Source organism: Lathamus discolor, chromosome 3 (assembly GCF_037157495.1).
Source record: "Lathamus discolor isolate bLatDis1 chromosome 3, bLatDis1.hap1, whole genome shotgun sequence".
Taxonomy (NCBI): Eukaryota; Metazoa; Chordata; class Aves; order Psittaciformes; family Psittacidae; genus Lathamus; species Lathamus discolor.
Window position 1 is genome coordinate 149,253,959 of NC_088886.1, and position 19,498 is coordinate 149,273,456.

The 19,498-nt window shown below is 41.3% G+C and overlaps 1 protein-coding gene across 3 annotated transcripts in view; it reads right to left on the reverse strand.

Annotated features, from left to right (window-relative positions):
- ADAM12 (ADAM metallopeptidase domain 12) overlaps positions 1-19,498 on the reverse strand; it is a 196,764-nt gene that overhangs the window by 36,382 nt on the left and 140,884 nt on the right. For all 3 annotated transcript variants that reach the window (XM_065672471.1, XM_065672470.1, XM_065672472.1), the window contains one exon: positions 17,833-17,981. In XM_065672471.1, coding sequence (XP_065528543.1) covers positions 17,833-17,981 — 149 coding nt within the window. The remainder of the gene's footprint in view (positions 1-17,832; positions 17,982-19,498) is intronic.

Sequence of the window (19,498 nt, forward strand, 5' to 3'; positions counted from 1 at the left end):
ACAGAATGCCAAAATAGTTTGGGTTGGAAGGGACCTTAAAGCTCCTCCAGTTCCAACCCCTGCCACAGGCAGGGACACCTTCCACTAAAGCAGCTTGCTCCAAGCCCCTGTGTCCAACCTGGCCTTGTTGGAGGACTTAATTCCATTTTTACTAGTGGATGTTTTCAGACTAAGTCCTTATACGACATAAAGTGACCTGGATCTGGCCATGAGTCTCATGTCCTAAACCCTCTCTGCACTGAGATGTGCACATGGTTATGATGAATCTGCATCACAACCAAGTGACGCAGATCGTAAAACAGCATCTCCCCTAAATCTCAGTACCTTGGTCACTGCTGCTCCATGGTCCAGCAGTAATTCAACATTATAGCAGCACAGGGAGCCAACCTGATAATGACTGGACTTTATTCACTGAATGCTTTGCATCACTCATGTGTTATTAGGGCATAATCTTTATGGACAAGCGAGATAATAGATGGAAGGTCTGCACTGCTGAGCTTCAGACTTCGATTAATCTACTGTTGTTTTTAATATCCTGAATTGAAAAGCTTGCTTTGTGAATAATGATGACTGTAGGTATCAGAAAGAGATCGCTTCTATTAAAGAAAAAGAAATGTTTGACAATCACAAATGCAACGGAGCTTCCTGTGCTGACATAAGGGGGTTAATTAGGATCTTCTAGAAAGGCTATGGATACCTTACAGAAAGGGACTTATTTTGTGCCTATTCAAAATCACCTCTTACAGATGACTTTGCAATAAAGCAGCCAGCTCATTGGAAAAGAACATAAACATGCCTCTGAAGAGAATAATTTTCGTGTATCACTGTAGGGCTTGTCTAGTTAAACTAAACAGTTTTGTGATTCACTGACATATGACCTCAGAAAGTTAATAGGCATTTCCACTTAAAAAGCTGATTTCTGGAAAATATCAATGTTTAGGCAAAATGAGAGGGTCTAAGATAAATAAAGAAATTTCAGAATGGCATGAGGTAGGAGTGGGGCTGCTAACTGCAGCTCTGGGCCCCAGGGGAAAACAGGGGAGGTACTTAGAGTAATGGAACAGAAAACAAAGGCACTTAGGAAACCTCCAACTGACCATTTTATATTGAGTAATGGGAGATGCTCTTAAGTGGACACCACAAACTGTTGTCCTGCTCTTAGTCAGGTTGGAAAAAACCCAACCCACAAAATTTTGTGTACGTGACTATGAACAAGTGGATGGATGCTCACTACTGTCAAACACGGGGAAAAAGCAAGAAACCCAGAGATAGCACAAAGTATGTGACTGCTTGATCAGACATGATCCTCTTATCAAAGTATGAATAAATGAATACTGCAACATCCAGGCAAGACCCTTCGCTTCTGTGACACAGGTTTACTTTGATATCCACTGAGATGAGACAGGGAGACATGCATACCATACACAGACTGAAATCAATTCAGGAGCACACATAATGTATTTTTTCCTGTGCCATATGTCCCAGCCACACACGGATCATAAGAATAGCTCACCAGTCAAAACTGTCAATATTTTAGGGTGTTTCTTTGTATCCGTGAATGCTCAGGGTCATTTGCATGAATGTGAGATGTGCCTGTCCCTTACCGGCAGAACAGACTCCTTACTCTGTACCAGAGGTGAAATAATGTCATTGCTAATGAATGAGGTTTCTGTTTCCCCCCCAGAGGAACTTCAAGCTGTTTCCTATTTTGAACTAAGAAATCCATTCATCTTCTGGCTCTTCCTGCTCCTGACGCTGATTTCCTCAGCTGACATCAGTGCAGCACATGTTATTTGATGGCGTTTTCTGAAAATGCTCTTTCTTTACTAAGTAAGCCCCAAATAAAACCAGAAATGAATACAACTAGTGGAAACAGAGCAACTGATGGGTAACCACACCACGCAAGAGGAGATCCCACATCAGTTGATTCCAGTTGGTATTTCATTGGAAGCATAATTGAGGTTTAATACTGTGACATTCTGACACACAACCATTCTTCATCTTTTTTGACAAAGACTAATCCCATGTAACAGCCACCGCATTTGATCATTTTGATTTTGGGTTACATTTTGTCTGTCTTTGCAATTTTAAAGCTGTTTCATCAGAAGCATGACATCCTTGGCAGATGGGAAGGGAAGCTTTAGATATCAGATGTCAGTGGCATTAGGCACGATGTTTAAGTGAATCTGGAGCTTGTGCAAACGGATAAAGCAATGGTCATGTGAAGGAAACATCGTCTAAACAACTACAGGAAGCTCTCTTGCATTACTCTGTTAAGAGGCTTCAGACCTCACCTAGAAGGACTACCTTTGGGTGGGAAAAGGTAATGGGGTCTCCACAGTAAAGTCAGCTTTGACCCATCTCCAGGATTTCAGTAACATGCTAAACAGGAATATTTGTGCTTTCTGTGGTAGTTCAGGCACTTATCCTATTGGAAAAACCCTCAGCCACCAGCTCATATAGGCCATTGAAGAGCATTCCAGAGGTAAAAACATTCACTAGCAACCAGTACATTCCATTATCCTCCACTCAAGATACTTTTTTTCACAGACCCTTATTTTTAGGCAGTTGGGAAGAGAAACTTCAGTCCCACTTTATTCCTCTTGTAGGATGCTGAGTAGCCAACACGTTTCCTACACTGTTTGAATCTGTAGATTTAATACAAAATGGATCATTTTGTCAAACCATTCTGGCTGTGGGTACAACTCTACAGAACTCAAATTGTGCTCAGCACTACATCAGCCTCTTCAGTGGGTTTACAGCAAGGAAAACAATTTCAGATTCTTTCTACCCCTCTTGAATCCACAGCATTCCTCAGTGTCTCCTTAGTGCATAAAAGATGTGCTTAATCTCAAGCACTGCATATCTCAGTTCCTAGCAAAAATAGCTTTGACTGCTCCTGCAAATGAGACCTTCACAGTAGTAAGAGGACGCCTGGTAATTGATTCTTTTAGAAAGAGAGTCTGGTCTTGTCCCATTCATTTATATTTCAAGCACTCAAGCCATTCAAATGCCAGTTTCCTTTCTGCAGTTTTGCATTTAGCCTGTATTAGATGGCTCCTTTCATTAACTAAGTGAAGTGGCATCATCACTGTGTCAAGTCCCTTTTCAGAACAGAGAATTCTTTGTGATAGCACTGAGTTACCCAGCACAGGGTTTGTTTTTTTTTTTTGCACTGACTATGAAAGTCCATCCCCATCATTTCCATTTCAGGGGCACTCCCCTTCCTAATGGGCTGAATAACAAGGAAGTACAAGCACAGAAACAGTCACTGCCCCAGAAAATTATAGTATTAAGAGATCAGACAGCGAAGGCATCCAGGAGAAAGAGTGGCTCCTGATTCATGTAAGGTAATACAGGAGATCAGCTACAGACCTTGCACCAATACCACCACCGAGGCTCATGCGCCATGATCGCCATCACTGTCTTTCCCATTGCTCCATCTGGAAAATGCCTGGAGGCACACTGACAGGAGATCTTTGCTCGATTCCAAACCCTCCCACTGCATTGCAGCTATACCTTGGGAAAGCCATCTGAAGTGAAACTCCCTTAGTTCCACCAAACCATGTCTATCTACGTCCTCAGCAACCTAAACGTTTAGTACCTTGGGTCTATCTCCTCCTTGTTCCTCCATCATAAACTAACATATTTTGCTGTTTCTCAAGAAGCTTCGGTGAAGCTGTAACACCATCAATGCTTGCAATTCTCTATGCATTGCGCAGGAGGATAAACTGCGAGTTCACAATATCTTGAAAACTAACATTTTTGTCATTATGATTATCACTATCCAATCTCAGTGGTTCTTTTCTTATTCAAGAACTGTAGGACTTTTATAAAGTAACTGCCTGTTCTCTCTAAAATGTTGGTACATATACACACATACATTATATGTACATATAAATTATATATCTATTTATAGGGTTCATTTATTCCAGTTCATGTTGCAACCTGATTATTCAGCATTATGGTAATGTTTATACAGAGCTTTTTACCAAAAGGCCCTGAAGTGTTCTACAATTATTCACTCAATTAAAATGCACAACAGCCCCAAAGAGCTCTATTAAGTACCACCAGGCCCTCCTCCCTGAGGTAATATGATAATTGGAGATTATATTAATTTTAAAAGGGCATTTTGTTTTTCTGGAGCATACTTATTGAAACAATTGTTGACTACCTCATTTCCAAAGGTGCAGAAAACTGGGAATGGGCTTTGCCCAGAATGCATGAAAAACCAAGCCTGAAAGGCTGTATCTGGAAATAACTATGGCATAAGCTGCTTTTTAGGAGGATGAAGGTGCTCAAAGGCAAGAGGGGTGCTGAGTCCCAGGCCTCTGAGTCAGTAATTGCACTAATCAAACGCCTGAATTTCCAACACTTTCCGTGACACCCTGTTTGAACTGAACATCACAGCATCTACTTATGTCTGCCTTGACCCTAGGACCCTTTGAGATTCATACATAACTAAACTTACTCTCCTTATTACCCATAATTCTTGATTTTTGGCTGCACACTGGCTCACAACCGGAGACAAAGAGAGCAAATCAGATCCTTTTCTGGAGGCAGAAGATGTGAGTTTGAGCTCCCTTTTGTTCAGACTCTAAGAATGACTCGTGCGCAAATGTGTATGTAGGTTTCTGCTGCGTACGCCAGGTCTTACATAGGACCCTAAAAATAGGGGGTTTGTAACTTAAAAAATAGAGATAGGGTTGCTTTCGTTAATTCAGGTATAAGTGATTTTTCCATGGAAAAATGTCAGCAGTAAAGAGAGTAACACAAGAATAAACCTCCAGAAGAGAGAAGCTCAAGCGACATGAATGTTTCTAGGCCCAGTGAGGTGTTGATTTCAAGGAGCTATGACAATTCTCCAGCCTCCTCTAACTCCTGATCTAACTGACATAATTCTTTCCCACTAAAAAGCATCCCTCTTGGATTCAACCTTCTAGACATTATTACTGCTCTCCATCTCCTGAGAACAACTTCTTATGGTCTCCTAAGATATACGAGCCTGCTGGAATAAAACTGAATTTGTTATGACATTTTTTGACACTTTAGCTATTCTGTACAGCACGTATGTTAATGAATTAGTAAGCATAAAGAACCTCACAGAATTAGGTATTAAGCAGGAGGTAAAATCCAGTTTCCTTTGATATTGAAATAGGTGTTCAAACACTACAGCCCCCTTCGTGTATCAAGTTCTGTCATTACACATTACTTCATACGCCTCATGTTTCAATAGCAATTGTTTAAAATCAGACAAGTGCCATAATATGGAAAGGCTTTTAAATCTCTTATTGAAACAACGTCTTCCTTTATAAGCACTTTCGAGGGGGAAAGACACAAATGCAGTTTTAAAGTAGATCCCACAAGCACAATAAAGGCAGACACAAAAGGCAATATGCAGGTTGTTTCCCACCCCAAGCTTTTGCAAATGGCAAACATCCAGGACAACTGGGAGGAAGGGGTAAACTGAAGGCTCCTTTGGAACCTCCCTGGAAGATGCGGAGGCTTGTAAGCAGCACATAATAGAGCTTTGTACAAGACACCAGTCCCAGAACTGATGTGGCACACCTTTTTCTGCAGTATTAGAAGGATTTGGCTAAAAATGTAGAGTGGTTACATATATATATATGTAAAGCACTGAAATAGGAAGTTTGCTTCCAAAGGCAGTAGATGTCTGACAACTCATTTTCTAGCCTATTTTTCACTCTCTTGCTCCTTTTTTATAGTTTTAATCCCTAGAGCATCAATAAAGTAGAGCACGGAATTGGGCCATGTATTTCTACGTGACATCAAAGCTCTTGCTGTCTGAGTTCGTGGTCAGTGATTTAAAAACAAGCCTAGATTTCTCCTACAGCTTTTGTCGTGTTCACTACATGGCAGATTTTACACATCCAATAAATAACTGTGGATATATCACACTAGTGGTTAATTTAATTGATGTGCAGTGGCAATGGTTTGTTGTGCTGCAATGAAATGTCCAGGGTTATTGAAAAGAAAATCTTTCCAAGTGAATGATTAAGCTTCACACACAAATGCTTTAGGTTCATTTTAATATCGCCCTGGGGTGGTGCAGACTCCCAGAATGCATTCAAGTAACCTGACTTCAGGTGTCTAAATCGGATTGTTGTAGCCCCAGCTGAGATTTGACCTCTCCTGTTACACTGAAGGTGAAGATTTAACTACCTGAAATATTCAAAAAGGCAGATTTATAATAATGAATGTGGGACTTGAGGGCAGAAAAATACTTTCTGCAAAGGAACAACACTTAATGGCTTTATACAGTATCCACGGTCATGGCTTGATATTTCTGCAGTCACAAAATTGCCAAATAAAACATTATTAGCAGTTACTTCTACTTTGACAAATGTACAGTCAGAGAAGTTTTTTCTTGTTGAGAGGCCTTTTGTGACTTTCTTTTCTGTGTTCTGGGGGTGAAGCAATACTGAACCAATTTATCAATGCTGACAGTATTCTGACTCTATGCTGGAGCTATCTGCATTGCAAAAGCTCTATGGGAATTGAACTCAGACAACTGTTCTTCCTGTTGGAAACCAGACAGCCAAGGGAAGTAGCTATAATCAGTTTGAATTTGCCTCTGGCTCATCTTTTGCTCTGTTTCCTTTTAGACCACTACCTCATTAATAAAAATTTGCTGGATTGCTGAGAGTTCAAGTTTCACAATCTACTACTTAGAATTTGAGGTTAATCCAATGCTGACTACAGTAAAAGTGAAAAAGCACCATGTAACAGAGGGAGAGATGAAAAGGCCAGGTCAGGTCTGGTCCCAGACTAAAGAAAAGCAGGGCAGCAGGCGCACAGTGCCTGCCAGCAATGAAGGAAACTGTGGATAAGAAGCACAACCAGAACGGTCTGTGTTTAAATTTGTCACACAAACCACAACACCCTCAGCACTCACAAACAAGTAAGGACAAATGGTCCATCCTCTTGTTCAAAATACCTTGCTGAAGATCAGCTTAGATAAAAGGCACTTCTTGACCTGGCTTGAAATGTTTGGGCAGTGCTACATCATGACGACTCTTCATTTGGTTCCCCACATGATTTTACAATCAGCTTAGGCAGTTACAGTCGGATTTTCTCCCTTGAAAAACCATGAACTTCTTTCTTTAAATGGGTCAGGAGCAGATTGGGAGAAAAATAATCTGGGAAGTCAGTTTTGAGAGGATCATTTTATGGAGAGCGTGCTTGGGTGAGGGAGAAGAACAAAATAAGTTTCCAGAAACAGAAGCAGACCAAACAAAAGGGAATATCAAACCCAAATTGTAGTACAGAAAAAACAACCCATGCTATTTATTTATGGACATTTCCCCCTTCAAACTGCTATCTTGCTTGTGTATAATCCTAAACACAACTCATGTTATACTGCACCCTAAAGAACGGAAGAAGCATACACAGTTATTCCTCCGAGGCAGTGCGATCAGTGCGACCAGCTTGATTTAAAAGACCTGTTATGCTGTGGGTACTTGGCCTCAGCAGATGGATGAGCCTGAACATCACATGTGCAGATCAAACAATAGCAAGTTAAAGGAAGAGGACTCCAAGGAGGACTAAACCCCACTGGGAAGAACCCAGGCCAGGGAGAAGAGATTTGGCCCTCTGGCCAAAGCATATGAAGAAGTTGCCCATTGGGGAAAGCAGTGACACAAGCCGTAAGAGAATGAAGGGTATGGAAATGGCAGTCAGTGAAATGTGGGTGCTAGAGAAAAACATCTGAGCCCTGCAAAAGTTGGAAATAACATATTCCTGGGGCACAGGCTTGCGCCGATTTCACTCAACATCTGTACTACCTGGTCTCTTCATAAATCAGGGCTTTGAGACAGGAGTATCTAACTTGCAAGCAGCATGGCTCAGTTTTATTTTCTTCTTTAGAAGATCCAAAGGAAAGATAAATGAGGCAGAGCAGTGCCAGAAATCAGACTGCATTCCCCCCCACAGCATTTCCACCTTCCCTTCTTCTGCTACAAGATAAGCACTGGGAAAAAAAGTTTATCCCATATCACCTACATCAGCTCAGACAAATGGAAGTAGAATTCTTTCAAACAACATTCATAAACATAAAAATGACAATGAATCACTTTCTAGCTTCCCTTTTTCATTCACAGGAGTGAAAGGCTTCTGAGAAATATAAAGGAATCCATAGGTATCCTGATGAAATCCTGACCTTATTGAAGTCCATAGGAGCTTTCCTACCAACTTGGAGGTAGCCTGGGTTTCACATGCAGTATTGGTCACCTGCCAGGAGAACATCACTGACAAAGATGAATGCAACTTCCATGCTATGTTAGAAGCAGCCAGAAAGGCTCCCTAGGACACCAAAGTTATTTCACCTCTTTATTTTCAGTGCCTTTACACTAAAATAGGTGGTTGCTTACCTTAATCTCACCACTGGAGCTGTGCCATTCAGTTTTAATGCTGTAATGGAGCCTACCTGCATTTTGCCACGAGAATCCCACAGTAAATGTGTCTGGGACTTTGCAATAAGCTTTGACATTAGAAAAGAAAAAAGAATGACTCTGCAGGAAGCAATTGTTGGGGTAAAATGGACATCTTCCCTCTCTGAATTTTAAACATTTTGCACATCTATCCCAGGCACAAAAGGCTCTGTGATTCCCATGACAACTGTGGCAAATACAGCTGTAGGCATCATTTAATTACAGTGATTCAGCCTTCCAAGTCAACATCAGTTCCTTAAAGTGCTTCAGGGCATACAACACATGTTCAAAAAGGAGCATTCATGTGACTGTAAGGATATGCCCTTTAAGGTATGTTTCCATCTATACTCTGCGAATTTGGAATTCATTAACACCAATTAAAACTGGACATTGTGTGCTTAATTCTCCATGCACTGCACTACAGATTTACCCCTGCAGGTTGAAAAGGTTTTTTGATGAAACAGAAAGCTAAGATAGAGGGAAGTGTCCTTATATGATTTGTTCTCATGGGTCATGGCAATAGCAGGAGTGCAGGAGAAAAATGCCCCTTACAGAGCTATATTTTCAATGGATATTATACCAACAAGCCAAAACGCAGCTGAGCTCTCACATACCAGCATCCCAGTCAGTAAAACTGTACCCATTCTGGATACATCACATAGTAGAAACCACGACTTGTCCTTAAGTATCTGCTATAAATAAGCACGCCCGAAATAAAATGTGTTTTCATTTGAGAAGTAACCTCTCTCCTTGTCAGCTTTACTTACAGAAAATGCATACTGTAAAATCTCGATGGCTTCTCCTCTGGAATCCACCAGAAAAGCCAAATATTTGCACTTCTAACAGCGCATCTACCGAAATGTGAAAGACTAAATTCAAACAAAAAGCAATACCTATTCTTTTAAAGGCCTGCCCTGTACTCTGTGTGCTAATTGTTAACAGTGACCCACTCCTGCAAAAGGCTGGGAAACGTGCAACGTATTTCAACCAACACCACTAATTCTTCAACGCAGATCTCATTTACCGCAACAATTAAATCTATCTGCAATGTATGGAAATTATTAACAAAAAGGAATGCCAAATGCACTGCAGACGTGGGGCTACTTGGAGTTGAGGGAAAGACTGACATAAATCTATTCTGTAATCTCAAGGCTGTTTCCTACGAAAGGAAGGACCAGAATGCAATGTGCTAAATTACTAGGGCATAGGGATATGTTGCTTAAGGTTTTTAAGCAGCAGTTGCACTGCTGGCACAACAGCCCTTGCTCTGTCACAAGTAATTTATTACATCAGTATATCAACTTTATTAAAAAAAGGGAAAGGCAACAAAGGAGCCTGTCTTTGTGCAGAGCTCAGCTCAGGCTGGTTGGGAAACATAAACGGCCTCAGAGTTTAATTAGAAACTGTTTACATCTTCGAGATAATTTCATTTTCTTCAAACTGTAACAGAGGCAATTCCAGAGAGTTCTGCTGACTCCACACTTTAATGGCTCTAAGCTGCCAGACCGAAAAATGCAAAGTGAGGTCTGCACAGCTGAAAACAAACCGAGAAGGGTCAGGAAACACTGTGCTAACTAATAACGGTTTGATTAGCTAATGTTTAACAGCTACAGGATGCTGCGAGATGTCTAGAAAGAAGGAAAGAGAGCCAGTGAGTAAATTCAAGTGTCCTTTCCCACACTGTATTTCTGATCTGTGTCCCATTTCTAGCTTTTTTAAGTATTTTGAACTTTTTTCTTTTTTTCAGCTTTTAAAATTATTATGGGTTTTTTCATGTTGTGAAGTGTTGGAATAATTGCTTTTCACTTCAAGTTGTTTTGGTACCAAAGCCGAGATGCTGTTTTCACGACATTACCTGGCTGTCTCCTGAAGCTAGTGTGCTGGAAACCTCTGTATGGTGCATGTTTTCATGGCCTGGTTCTGTAGATTCCAGTTCAGAGTCTGAATAACCAAAACCAAGGTGACGTTATATCCTGCTTCCTTGAGATCATTTTTCAAGAAGGACAAATGTGATTGAAACTAATACTACAATAAATGACACATGATTAGTGATTTCCTAGCTTGTCCTTAATAGATTTTAAAGATGTTTTATTTATTTAATTACGTTTATAATGAACTTGATTATATTTTGCTGTTGTTTAAACCCAAAAATCAAACAAAAGCAGATGACAAAACACAGCTCCCCACAAAAGCTTTTGAGAGCCAACCCTATTGAGCAAAACAGTTCTCCAGGAGATATCAGACACCCATCTATCATGCAAATGTATACTTATGCATTATAAAATCAGCATTACTGTTACTAGCCTTCTTTTGATGTGTAGTCCTAAATCCCATTAACAGTAATGGGTGATATAGGAGGGAAGAAAAGACCTTCAGCACCATCAAAGGACATCAGATGTATAACACACTTTAATGATAGGGTGCTGCTCCTCCAGACACTGATTTTGGTGGTGAAGGCAGAAGAAGACGCTGCTGAGCATCTCTTCACCCTGACCCAATCCAGCTGTTCACAGTCATCCCAGCTACATCTGGATAACTGTAAACCTGAACTGCCAGGCAGATCACTAAATAATCCTATCGGTATACGTTCTGTACCCACAGGCCTTGGATAATTTTCATCATCTGAATTACCACGCAGCCCCACAAAACACTACTTCAGTTCACCACTAAGTAAACTGCAGCACAGGAACAAGCCAGGTTGGGGTCTCAATCCACAAGCCAGTTTCTCTGCCCCAAGCCCATATTTCATGGTGTGGGTGTAACGTGATAATCACAAATATCAGGTGGCTTTTGGATAGACACCCTGTACCCAGACTAGATAATTCACATACCTGTTACCTACCATTTAACTTGAATAGAGACAACAAATACCTGATCCAAGTTGCGACACCTCAGTGGCTCTGGGGAGCATTTCCAGAAGCACCCTTATATCCCAGCAGCTGGGGGAAGGGGGAGCATACTGATTGCTGGACTCCTGAAATAGCAGCTACATGTGAGTGCTAAACCTTCTGCTAACCCTGCCCTTACACTGAGCATGAACACTGAGGAAACCTTAGAGTACTGAAGAGTTTAAATCAGAGAGTTTACACTAGGAAAATCAGGAAGCAAAACAAAGTAAGACCTTCCATAATGTGAAACACGCATTATCGGGGGATGAGGGAAGAGGAGAAAGTAAATGAGTAGCTATTTTAGATGCCTCTGATAATATACTTGCTAGCACAGGGGGCTGTCAAACAATTTTTGTTTGCCAGCAGAAACTGATGCTCTGAGTGACACAAGCTAAAGTGTAATGCACCTCCCCTTGGCCACTGAAGTTAACGCATGAAAGGGAAGCATCAAATGTAACTGCTTCTTCCTTATGGGAAAGCTGCCTTCCAAGGACAGCTTCTTCTCCCAGATCGCACAGCACTACACTTTCGAAACAGTTGGGAGTTGGCCTGTAACGTGCAACAAACACCAAATGTTTCCTAACCTATCCTTGGACGCGTAAGCCACTCGTGTAATGAACCCAAAGACCAGCTCATCACCAGTGGGGCAACAGGGAATGTTCACATTTATGATGTCTTCTGTGCAATTCATGGTCTTGCTGAATGTCACATTTTAGCTACTCACAGACATCTGGTACTACTACACAGGAAAAAAGTCTATGGTTCTACCTAAATATTTTATTTAGCCTTAATTGTAACTAATGCACTCAGTGTTCAGTGCAGAATACCTAATTATTCCTAGAGGAAATTCAAATGTAGCATGTACCAATGCTCTTTTTCAGTAGTACCTGCAAGAAGCCCACCTGATGGTCCTTCCCATCTTTAGTGTTTCCCTATTTCTCCTCAGCAGTACTTAGACCAAGTCAATCAGTTTAATCTGGGACTGTCATTCAGCTGGCTCTTAACAGATCGTGTTTTGCCCTCATTCTCACTCACAAATAAGCAGCTTCCCATTGGCTAATTCTAACATAAAGGTTTTAATACCACTTAAAAACATACTGCCAACAGTGGGTGGGTTTTGGATGGGTTAAAAAAGTCTTCTCCAAATTTTAACAGTAAAGGAACCAGTATTTTTCTAGGTAAGATTTTTATTACATGCTCTTTCTTTGTTCCAAATTGTTTGCCTCCCCCATACCCTGCCTCTCAGTAATTAAAGTGAAATTATGTACTGAAAGGCAATTACTCAATATTAGCTCTTATTTTGCACAGAGAGGCAAAAATCCTCTAAAGTGATGATCAGTAATGGAGAGGCTAAGGAACTGATTTCAGTTCCATGTCTCCTTTTTCTTCACTTATGATCACTACACAAAACCTGGTCCCCTGGTTGGAGCAGAGCCCCAGAGTGTTCTGCAGCATGGGCAAGACAGAGGCATTTCCACCAGTATGAAGTCAAAGAGTCACATTCCAAGTTTCGTGTCCCTGTAACATATGAAGTCATAAATGATAGAACACCAGACTGATTTGGTTTGAAAAAGACCTGAAGATCATCTGGTTCCAGCTCCCTGCCACGGGCAGGGACACCTTCTACTAGAGCAGGTTGCTCCAAGCCCTGTCTAACTGGACATTGAACACTGCCAAGGATGCTGCTTCCTTGTTTATGTTACTGTGTGGCACCAACCAGCTTTCTGTCCCTAAGCTTTGTGCCACCACTGGGATGCAAACCAGCATATGTATTGGAACTACTAGAACAGAAAAATTCCAGGTCAAACTCCAAGCTGTTTGCCTTTTCCATGTGTAGTTTCAGTGCAATGGGGCAAGTGGGGTCTGCTGAAGCAGTATGTAAAAGCCCCCTATAATTTATAGCTGTAAAGACAGCTTTTAGGCTATGGTTAAAGCATGCACCTTTCCAGGTCAATAAAATGTATAACCTCTCACAATACGTGGATGGCAAAAGAAATGGGGCATGGGCAATAGGACAGACCTGGAGAAACGTATCTGCCATTCCCACAGCCAGGTGCAAAGGGGAATGGAGGAAAGACTACAAAGCAGCCCTCTTCCTGTCATCCTCTTTTCCATCCTCATGGGGAAAAACCTGCTTCTGTCTACGGAAGTGCAAAGAGAGACAAAACCAACGGGTCCATCCTAGGAGCCTGCCTGGCATCTCAATTAGCCAGGGTGATTCAGCAACAAGAAAGGAACCTGGTTAGTGAAACACACTTCTGTGCAAGAAGCTTTCATTATAGCAAGTCATGGACTCAAGCAAAGGGATGGAAACGACAGTAGGATCAGCTTCTGAATGGTAAAACTTGATGTCCTTAGTGGATTCCTGGTGTCATTAACACCTAAACTAGTGTGTGTGTGTGTGGGATGGAAGGGCATCAAGGAGTACTTTCTGTAAGAGGAAAGGAAGGACATGTTTCCAGGATGCTCAGCTTCCCTGATGACAAGCTAGTTGTGTAAGTCATCTATATATAAACTAGAAGAGCATGCTGTTGGCAAAGACATGCACATGTGGGTGAGGGGAAGTATAAACCCGTGGGTTTACAGGAGGGGAAAAGACTGACTATAAAGATTTTGCTTCCCTTAAGGCTGGCAAGGAATTTCAAGCCTTTATGAACTCTTGAGCTTTCAACTACTTTGGGGAAACTCAAACCAATTTCGACCCCACATTGAGATGCCTGTGCTCAATTGTGGTGAAGGAGCACACAGAAAGTGCATTTCCAAAGTGACTAAACAAACAAGCACTGCTAATGGGCATAATTTTGCTCTGCAGTTGATGCCAAATTCTGCTTTTAGTTGCAGTGGTATAAATCTAGACTAATGCCTTGGGTTTCACCAGAACTCTTCAGTATTTATCTAGCTGTCAGGAAGAGTATTTTCACTCCCAAGAGTGGAAACTTTTAGGGTGATACTTGGAAAACAAGTGGAATACGGAAATGGCTTCACTGGCTCAGCCTCCTCCTTTAGTTGTCGGATACTGTGAGCCCAGTAAAAAGACTTGCAAGTCTCTTTAAGACTCCTTGTATCCTTCTTTTTCACTTGGAACAGTCTATGGTCAAAACAATCGGAAAGAACTGGAGGAATACCATTAAAACATATGGATATAAAGAGGAACAATGTGTTAATATTAAATATTTCCTTATTAATCCTATTTTTATGGCAAATCCCCAAACTTCTGCAGGGAAATTTATGGGATTTCCATAGCAGATATTTGAATCTCTAAAAAGCCTGGAGTGCCACAGTTTTGGGTGTTTTATATGCTTAATTCTATGCTGTAGAAAATATATTTTCCAATGTAGAGGATCTTTAAGGCATTTGCAGCTCACACACAAGTGGTATACATCTTGCTGGCATCAAACCTATAAGTAGCTCATTAAAAGATAGAACCAACAGAGTTTAAATTCCACACTGATCCCTGGAGATTCTTTCTACCAAGAAGTAATTTCTAAGCCCTCCTCAAAGAATGAAACATAAGAACTGAAAGAAATGGCAATAATTAATAAAATCACTTCAAAGTAAAAAGCCTTAAAACATTCCTTTTTTTGCTGCACAACCACACGAATGACTCCAAAGTTACGTTTACAGAGGCCTTTCTGCTATAACCTAGATATTTCCTATTAGATATCAGATAAGGACTTTTCAGGGGCTTGGACTTTTTGCACCAGCTACAGCCAAAAGATTTTGCTTCCTTGCACTTATTAAATCTACCTTAAACCAACAGAAATTAGAAGTGCACAGAGTGAGTGCCAATGAATACACTGAAAGAGCAGGCTATCTCTCTAAATGTCTGTGCCTGCCCCGGGATGCCCTTTGTTTTTGCTATTCCAAGAGCACATTTCAGGTAGGGAATATTCACTTGGCCTTCCCTTAACAGACATGTACTTCCAGAGCCAAAATCTCTTCAGTTCCTTGACTAGTGGTGCTCTGAGGAATATTGCTATTGGACAGGTGTTGGGTAAATATTCAAAGCATTAATTTTTAATTGGTAAAATGCAGTTTGGCTTCAGGCATAAAGAATTCTCCCAGAATACTTGTTATAGATCGACAGCACGGTATGAAGGTAAAGCCCAAGGCTAGAAACCTGATGTTAAAATTTCCATTTATAAATCAATAATCAGTGCAAACAAAACAGCAAACTCAGTCCTGGGAATGCCACAACTCCTCCTCAGGCATGAGTTTTATACAAAGTTTGGTAAAAATCCAAAGGGAGCATAAGGAAGAAGTTCTTCCCTGTGAGGATGGTGAGGCACTGGAATGGGTTGCCCAAGGAAGTTGTGAACGCTCCATCCCTGGTGGTGTTCAAGGCCAGGTTGGACAGAGCCTTGGGTGCCATGGCTTAGCGTGAGGCGTCCCTGCCCATGGCAGGGGTTTGGAACTGGATGATCTTAAGGTTCTTTCCAACCCAAACCATTCTGTGATTCTATGATTCCAAAGCTGAAGTGTACTTGATGGCCCCCTCCCCAAACCGCCCAACCTATGTTGTGCTGGGGTTGCTGAAAGAAGCACAGCCTTTAAGTTGTAAGGTGCTACAGAAACCCCAACATGAAGTGAGCTGAGCTGCTTGGAGTCGTATCTGAGGAACATGCTGAGCTGCTACAACTTTGATCTATAAGGTCTCTTTCAACCCAAACCATTCTAGGATTCAATGATGATTCTATGAGTGGCACACCCAGCACAGAGCTTCAGATACACCCAAAGGACTCTTGGGGCAGGAGGCAGAAGCAGGGAAGAGCTATCCAATCTCACATTAGAGACATCTTCACAAGTTGAGTTCAGGAAGTGTCTAGACATTTCTGTCCTGAGAGCATCTTCTCTATTTATTTCCTGAAGTGCAGTAACTGGATGCCCAACCAGTAACTCAGCTGAGATGACTAAAGCTGTCCCACATCTGTCTGGAGCTCAGAGCCTAAGCCTGCCTGCCCACTCCTTACCAGCTCTCACATCTCGTCACCTCAGAATCCCATTTCCAACTTCAGCTGGTTTTCAGTGTGCATCTGAGCCCTGACGTGCTGCAGAATGCAATTCCATGTGGATATTTACTACCTATTGTTTCAGAAGAGCCCAGTTATTTTTCTTTTCCACAGTGTAGAAGTCACTCTCATTCTCCTCCACACACACACATCTCTCTTTTGTTTGTCTCTTAACTTGCTGTGCTTGGTCTCTGGCCAGGATCCCTTTTTCTGCCTTGAAGGAGGGTGACAGCATGCCTTTGAAGAAACGCCAAGGCTGCTGTTAGGCTGACCAGCAGGGAGAAATCCTGCCCAACACTCCCTGGCCTCTCCCACATCGCTGTTCTCCTTTCCCAGAAACATGCCGTCTCGGAGAAGGCAGAGGTTGAGCTGATCACAATTCCCAGAAGAGATTTTTAAGCAACAGATGAAATTTAAGCACACACAGAGAACGCTGGAGCTGGAAGAGACATCACCAGATCATCCAGACCATCCTCTTGCCCTAAGACAAATTCAGCTGTACCTACAGGACACTGCTGACAGATATTTGTCCCACTGGCTCTTCCCAGCTTCCAGTCTCAGGCAGTAACATTTCTGCAGGCAGTCCAGCCCAGCACATCACTTCCCATCACAAAGCTTTGGTGAACCTACTGTCTCCTACTTCAGTTTAATCCTATCCATTTTTGTCTGAATATGGACATGGAGAACTCAGTCATTCATGTATCATTCAGTTTCTACCAGCACTTTACAACACAGAGAAGCAAGCTGCAACTAGTTACCCTGGTCATGGTGCCTGTACTTTTTGTGTCTACAAAACCACTGCGCTTCTCCATTGGCATAGTGCCTTTATCATCAGTAATGGATCTGCACAGACTCAGGGAGATGACCATGAGTTCACTGGCTTTATTTTCCATGGTGTCTTATATCTTTTCTTGGAAGATCTCCCTCTGGCCACTGAACAGCCTTAACCCCACTGACCTTACAGATTTAATTTGCTCATTCTAAAACTGCTACATAATTATAAGAAAGGGTGAAATGCAAAAGTTTGTGCAAAACTAAAAACCTTCTCTGCACAAGACAAAGGCTTTACAGAGAGCCTAATAATGCATTTCCTGCATTACTTTATTTCCTATTCATCTTAGTCTTGTCTTTGGGATGCGGCTTCCTATTATGACTGATACTCAGTCGGCAAGATGACAGAAGGTGAAATTCTCATTCAATACTTGCAATGCAGCTCTGTGGAACTTTTCTTGTTTGCAATTAACCAGTTGCTTACAGCATTTTTGCCTCTCACGCTGCTAACAAAAACAGAAAGGTACAATGGTACATGCTGTGCTCTGATAACAAGTTTAATTGTTTCACCTCAAGGGGGATAACTGCGAGAAGATTTGACAGACATTGAAAAGGCTTTTTAGTTTTTACCTTTAAAATGTTCCTGAAACATGAAATGAAAGTGAACATTTTCCATTCCAACTGTGATGTCCCAGTGTTTTCCTTCGCACTTACCCAGTAGAAGGGTTCATGATGCAACCCCCTTTATCCGTAGACGCTTTGCAGTTACAGCCCCTCTCCAGTGTATCATGATTCATCCCAAAGTTGTGTCCCAGTTCATGAGCCAGTGTGACGGCTGCACCTAGAGGGTTTTCTGAGTGATCCTTAAAAACACCAAAAGAGCTAGTCAAATCCACGGGTGAAAACACTTCAGAACACACATTCCCCCTCTAAAGTCCTATTTCTTATACTTTGAATGTTTTATCAACTCAGCAGCTGTAGTTGCACTGCTGTTAAATAGACCCAGTTTAAAATTCATCCACATATACCAAGTGCAGAGTGGGAATTTCAGGACAGCCTATCTGTTGTGGCCACCCAGATTCCCCAGCACACAGAATCATAGAATCAGCTAGGTTGGTAAAGACCTTTAAGATCACCAAGTCCAACCATTACCCCAGGACTACCAAGTCCACCACTAAATCACATCACTAGGGGCTTGTCTGCATTAGACACTTGAGACCATTGGGCAGCTATGAACATCTGGGCCATCTCTTTATTTAGGGCTTAAAATTCTCCTGTTCAATAAATATCCAAACTCCCAAGACAAGGGAGTAGCAGAAAAGAGTCACCCAGCTGTGGAGTGTTGGAAAGGGTGATCATTTGTGGGCGAGGATTAGTGTGATGAGGGAGAAGTGAGAAGATCCTTCATGTCAGTGCAGCAAGAGATTTCACTCGGTCTCTTTATTATTCTTCAGACTCTTTCTTTAATATCAGAAAGTCCAAGACTTCACAAGCCTTGCAAGAAAAACTACCTTTGGAAACTTCCTTTTTACAAGGAAAGGACAAAGCAAGTCAAAATCTTTGATGGTCTCTTATTAACACCTATGAATATTCTAAATTCTCCAAGTGTCAAATTGAAATATTAATATTAATCCTCGTTGAAATGTTGTTTTTTGGGACAATTATTTCTGAGAAATTGACTGCATGATCTCATTACAGGCTGATGTTTTGGCTTAACCACAAGTAAGAGACCTTTCCACATCGATCATTTTCCTTAAGGGGAAAAAAAATCCACTGTACTCATAGGAAAGCTTTCCCTGAAGGCATAAACATGTAATATAAATGCATGATCCACTATTTATCAGTCAGTAAATGGAATGACTATGTACCACTGCCTGGTCTAAAAGCATATGTGAAAATATTCAGCTTAAATAACTCTTCCAGTATCAACTAAGCCAACCTTCAGACTAAAAAGAAGTGAAAGGTAAAACTGTCTAAAACATTAGCTATATATTAATGAAGCCCTTAATACATGACTTGGGGTAGATTTAAAAGCTTCTTCTTTCATCTCTCTGTGCTAATGTCTTTAATAAATCATTTCCTAAACAGAAAACAAAATCAAAAAGAGAATGCAGTCGTACTGAAGCCAAGAACTACTCCTTCTGCACTGGGAATAAACTCAAAAGAATTTTGTCCTTTAAGAAAGGATCTCTTTTTAGCTTTACCTGAATTTTAAACTCTTAATATACAAATCTTGTGACAGGCAGTTTGTTTGCAGTTATATTCTAAAATGTCTGTTTGCTGAAAGAAGCTGTACAACCTGTCCTAGTAAAAAAAACCAAGTCAATCTATGCAGCAAGATAGGCTGTAATAATCAAGGAAATACATAGTTCTGCACAAT